Source organism: Hippocampus comes, unplaced genomic scaffold, assembly GCF_001891065.2.
Source record: "Hippocampus comes isolate QL1 unplaced genomic scaffold, H_comes_QL1_v1.1 scaffold51, whole genome shotgun sequence".
In the NCBI taxonomy this organism is placed as follows: domain Eukaryota; kingdom Metazoa; phylum Chordata; class Actinopteri; order Syngnathiformes; family Syngnathidae; genus Hippocampus; species Hippocampus comes.
This window is the reverse complement of record NW_017805497.1, coordinates 2,444,849-2,450,848: the sequence shown is the minus strand read 5'-3', so window position 1 is coordinate 2,450,848 and position 6,000 is coordinate 2,444,849. Positions and strand designations below refer to the sequence as shown.

The following is a 6,000-nucleotide window of genomic DNA, read 5'->3' as shown; positions in this document are numbered from 1 at the left end:
GGGGGAGTCTACCCATGACTGACCTCGTCCTACAATTTATTTGAAATACTGTACTACGTGTCGTATGCTGCATTCCAGACACCCAGAAACTCATTAAAACCTATCCCAACAAGGAAATGTACCACAAAAGTGTGGCTTGAGTATATCGTGCTATGAAGTGTCAATCAAAGCAGATTATTACAGTACAGTATATTTCAAAGGGAGCATTTGGATTTGGACGTTATCCTCATGTTGTGGGCACTGATTGCGTTTGTATGATCTTTGGTGTGCATATTGACGCACTTTGTCCCGTAATGTGAGCGCAGAAAGCCAAGCTGGGTCCAGGCAAGAAGGCCACCACAGAGACAGATGGCAGGCCATCCAGCCAGCTGCCATTCAGCAGCTTGAACCACGTCAAACTCAGTGACTTCACCTTCTTGGCTGTACTTGGGAAAGGCAGCTTTGGCAAGGTAAACTGGAATGCCCCCTCCCTTTCTCATGGCACACAACACATGTTAAAAGTCACCTTTTGCAAGAAAATAAGCTGTTCTTTTTTTAATGCTGAAAATAACATTTAGTTATGATTTATTTTTACGTGCAATTGAAGGTCATGCTGGCAGAGATGAAGGCCACAGAAGAGCTATATGCAATAAAGATCCTGAAAAAGGATGTGGTGATTCAGGACGATGATGTTGAATGTACCATGGTGGAGAAGAGAGTCCTTGCCCAGCAGGAGAAACCGCCTTTCCTCACGCAGCTACACTCGTGCTTCCAGACCGTGGTGGGTACAGTGCTCTGAGGTCAAGGTCGCTTCAAAGTAGGTTGCTCTGAGCGAAACAGAGGAAACGCATGACAAGTACAATGAGAGCGCAGCAGGGAGAGGGTTAAACAGGCACAGTTTGTATGCAAAACACGTAATTGCACGTTTGAGTCCTTAGGAAAAAGAGCAGGCTACACAACCTGAGAGCACAAAGTGACACATGCTGTGCACTATTAAAAATGTAACAACACCCCCCGGCCCTCCGATACACATGGGGATGGACACTCAACCCAAACACAGACCTAAACCGAAGGCCTAACATGAACATGAATAGTTCTGTGACATTTTTAATGATGAAAGCCACCGACTACTTATGCACTGACTTCATGCGGCGTACAACGATTACAATTTGTGAACATGATTCATTCTGAAACTGCAACAGAATTGCTCTGATTCATTTGCATGTTCGCCTGCTACGAGGCACAATTTTTATTGTGCCCCCCTAAACACAATAATACCAAATCCAAGTTTCCTGAACAACTTGGGGCTGAGTTCTCCTTTGCAGCACCCAGCAAAGGATGGACTGGGAATTTGCAGAAACATAGTCAGATAAGGGAAAGTACTCGCAAAAACAACATTTTTAAAATGATTACACAAGTTTATATGCAGTGCGTCACCTTTGTGAGAATATCTTTATGCTGTATTGAACAGACAATACATATTGGCAGAGTAGTTTGTCAATTTTTAATCTCACAGTGCCAATTGCCTGATTGCATGACAGCAATGTTATTCTATTCAGTTATGGCTGTTTTTATCCCAATAATTGAATCTGCAAGCAGAAAAATATTCATGGTTTTATGTGAACGACATTGACTTAAATGTTTGATGGTTGAAACCGAGAGGCACATAAACAGCATTTTTGCAGCAAAGGTTTGAGGCTAAGTTGACATGGAGCTGGGTCAACAGCAGGCAGAGATGCAGCGTGCACGTCAACAGACCTTCTTTATTCCAACAAAATCTAAAACAAACACTTGACTCCCACCCTTTATTGTCTTTTGTACAGTCAAGTACCTGCCTAACATATTTCAGTCCACACTCGAATGGCACTCAGTTGCATCTATTCAACAAAGCCAAACAATCCAAATTTAAATCAGCGCGATGTTGTGAACTCACCCTCTGCATATTTTTACATTTTGGCAAGACGATTTCTGCTTGCTCACTGAGAACATTTGCAAAATGTTAACAGAAGTGATTTTTTAAAAATATATTTAGATACTGTTATGTAACCAGTTCTTCTGTGGCCAATCCGTCACACCCATTTAGCAAAATAACACTTCCACCTGTTGGTGCAGAAAAAAAAATTAAGACAACTCACCACAGTACTTCCAATGTCTTGTAAGGGGAGTGAAAAGTCGTCATCAACTCCATACAGAGGAGTGTTAAAAGAATGCAAAACAGATTTTATGAGAAACAGAACAGGGGCATTCTGATTTTTATATGCACATTTTTTCCCCCCATCTCGTGTGCACAGGATCGTCTGTACTTTGTCATGGAGTACGTGAATGGAGGCGACCTCATGTATCACATTCAACAAGTGGGCAAGTTCAAGGAACCGCAAGCAGTGTAAGAAAAGCCGCCATTCTATACCAACACTTGCATTGCATTGATTATTTATCTCCTTCTGAGACATTTTTACAGGAACAAACCCAAGGGACTCACAGTACTGTCATGATCAACATTGTATGTTGAGTTTAACGCACTCACTCTGATGTCAAAGTACAAATATCAGCAACATGTTTAGCGAGGTTAGTTTGGAAGAAGTGTTATTTTTGGTGAACGGTTTAGTGCTTGGCACGTCTGGCTCTCAGTTGAGAGATCCCCGTTTTGAGTCTGGGCTCAGGCCCTTCTGTGTGGAGTTTTCTTTGTTCTTTCCTCGTTGCGTTGGTTTTCTCCAGGTACGCCAGCTTCCGCTCACATTCCAGAAATATACACATAGGTTCATTGACTCAAAATTGTTCATAGGTGAGAATGTGAGTGTGAATGTGTGGATGGCATTACCCTAATGAGGACAAGCACTCAAGAAAATGAACGTTTTTGTGTGTATTTGTTTTTTAATATGTTGTTGTAATTTCAGGTTCTATGCAGCAGAGATTGCTGTTGGTCTCTTCTTCCTTCACCGCAAAGGAGTCATCTACAGGTAAGCATTTCTTCAAATGTAATTAGAGTGCAGGGCTATTTTTCAGATGGATTAACTCTGGGGGAAAAAGGCATATTTGTAAAAGCAATTGTTGGAATAAAATCAGTTAGCCGTAGCAGACATTGTAAACCATGTTCTGAAGCTCCTTCAAGAATGATGATGAACGCCCTTCGGGAATAAAAAAAAAAGATATATATTATTCCTATATTATTTGTTGCTTTCTTCAGAGATCTTAAGCTGGACAACGTGATGCTCGACAGTGAGGGACACATTAAGATCGCTGACTTTGGCATGTGTAAAGAGAACATGTCAGATGGAGTGACCACTCGCACCTTCTGTGGCACTCCAGACTACATCGCCCCTGAGGTAGGGTTTGAACTTGGAAGACGTGTGTGTTTGCGTGTGTGTGTGTGCGTGCGTGCGTGTGTGTATGTGTGTGTATGGCTTGATGCAAGAGGTCACTTTTGTGTCACCCTCACGGACCAGATTAAGGCCACTGCCTCAGGACACGCGTGCATACAGACACACTGACACATGTGCCCAAGCACGCGCACACACACACACACACACACACACACACACACACACACACACACACACACACACACACACACACACTCACACACAGCATGTGCTTTCTAATGATGTAAGCACTGCAGTCAGGCAGACACCCAGTATGTCTGCTGTGAACGCAGTATGGGGTGTCTGCTTGTCCTGAGCAAACTGCTGATGCCAAAATGCTACTTTGGTCCACGCACAACCATCATCATCAAACAAGCCCAAGACACATCACTCGTTTTTGACCTTAAGTGGCGAACCTACAGTATAGCGGCCTGGGTAGAAGGTACATGAGTGGAAATTTGTGTTCTTTGTGTTCTGTGCATGCTCTTGCCGAGAGGAATCTTGGTCTTTTGAGTACAGGAAGTATTTGTATATGTGCGGAGGCCATTTACTCGCCGAGAAGTGAAGCCTCCTGCACGAGAGTTTAAATTGATTTCTCCGCAGTCGTTTTCACGTTATTTTCTGTCACTACGGAAAAAATGACAGTGTGTGTATATAGACACATAATGTGTGGAGAAAAGTCCATGTGTCTGGTGCACAACTCGCCAGAAATACACAAGCAGAGGTAAACAAAGCAAAACCGAGACGCAGCACAGAACCACGCTTTTGGGCCGAGGGGGAAACTGACTTCTTTATTCCTGTGGTGACTGACATGTATGTAATGTGTTTTGTGAGACAACCAAACAAGACCAGAAACAAACAAACAAAGGTGTGTCATTGAGAGCAGAGAGCAAGAGAGTGCTTAGTGTTGCATGCATAAATAGTGGGTGAGCCAGGACCTCGCCTGCCCGCATGAGGAACTGCTCCAGCAGGACCGGGGAGGGGCCATGACATCTCTTAACTGCGGGGGGCTAATAGCTGTATGCCTTTGGAGTCTAACAAAACTTTATCATTCCTGAGTGTCTGAAACCTCAATATTTTCAATTGTGTGTAGGTAAACATGGCTTTTCATCAAAGGAGCTTTAATATCCATAAAATCCAATATGTCCAAACGATTCCTTTTATATTTGCACAGGTTGCAGTGGACATGAGTAAAGAATTTTTGTGATTATTGCTCACCGTGTTCAGACACGAGGTGACAACAGAATGTGACAAAGCAAGCAAGGAGACTATTACAATGCCTGTATCCTTCCTTCAGTGACATAGCCAGGCTGAAATGGAAAAAAAAAGCAGGCCAAGCCCATAAAAATGGATGTCAGTAAGATATGTAGAATGTAGTCCTAAAAAAAACTGTACATTAAATCACTGCTGAGTTTTTCAAGGGTCTGAATTTTAGTGTTGACATTTTTACATACGGACCTATTATATAAGTGTGAGTGTTCAGCCCAATCAATTGTCCCTTAAAAAGACATTCCGCTCTTAATCCATCCGTCAGTTCACCCTTTGCCGCTATCACAGCTTCAGTTCTTCAGGGAAGGCTGTTGACAAGGCTGAACAGCGTGTTTACGGGAATTTTTGACCGTTCTTCCAGAAGTGCCTATGTGAGGTCACAAATTGATGTTGTACACGAAGGCCTGGCTCTCAGTCTCCGCTATTATTCATCCCAAGGATGTTATTTTTGTGCCTATAGCGGGAACCAAGAGTCTTTTGCTGTTCAATGGCTGACCAGTTGATTTCGGAGCTTACCTATTTTTATTTCTCTAATATAGAGGCCAAAGGAGCCTGCTGCAGTTAGTTCACAGACTGTACATAAGTTTATCCAACTTTGAGGCCATTATCAGTTAGTTACCTCCTGTCCACTGGGGAGTTGCGTTATAGATTTTCCTCCCTGTCAGACTCGAGATGTTGTCTACACGGAGCCAGGGACAACATGCTGTGACCGCTCACAGTCAGACTGACACTAATGCTCCATCCACTGAAGGCACAGCAGGGATGGGAGCGGCTGCTGCCTCCACCATGCTGTGAGTGAATGGACACGTGCAATACCACACATACGCCATAGTTTTATACTCACATTGTTGGAAGTGTTACATACTTCCCAACGTGTTAATCATTTTTAGAGACGAATGACCTCAAGTGTGTCACAACATATTTTCACTCGAATTGACGTAGTCGGACTTTGTGGTCACATGCAACCAACCATTTTAGTTTCTATCGGAGGCGCCACAATTTATTTCAAAGGAATTAGCTTTTTAACAGGGCTTCCTAAACTAAATTCACATCCATCTATTTATTGTGTAGAGTTATACCGCTAATCCTCTTCGATGTTGTGGGTGAGCTGGAATATTTCCGAGATGACTTTGGTTGAGAAGAGGGGTGCACCCTAAACTGGTGGTCAACCAGTTGCAGGACACGTGTGTATGCCCTAATGTGGAGTGAAAACTGCAGCATCAGAATATATCTCATCACTTTCCCCCTGTTGAGGTTGCAGCGACAAAAGCGCTTTGGTCAGCCTGCCCCGGGGGCAGCTGTGGCTAAAGATCGTAGTTTACCACCACCAGGGCGTGAATGAGTGAGCGCATGAGTAATGTATTCATTGTCAATTGTCTTTCAGTGTCCAGAA

General features: G+C 43.3%; 1 protein-coding gene across 1 annotated transcript in view; it reads left to right on the top strand.

Annotated features, from left to right (window-relative positions):
* LOC109519811 (protein kinase C alpha type) overlaps positions 1 to 6,000 on the top strand; it is a 91,648-nt gene that overhangs the window by 64,043 nt on the left and 21,605 nt on the right. The window contains exons 9-13 of the mRNA XM_019876569.1: positions 306 to 449; positions 587 to 760; positions 2,271 to 2,362; positions 2,874 to 2,936; positions 3,164 to 3,302. Coding sequence (XP_019732128.1) covers positions 306 to 449; positions 587 to 760; positions 2,271 to 2,362; positions 2,874 to 2,936; positions 3,164 to 3,302 — 612 coding nt within the window. The remainder of the gene's footprint in view (positions 1 to 305; positions 450 to 586; positions 761 to 2,270; positions 2,363 to 2,873; positions 2,937 to 3,163; positions 3,303 to 6,000) is intronic.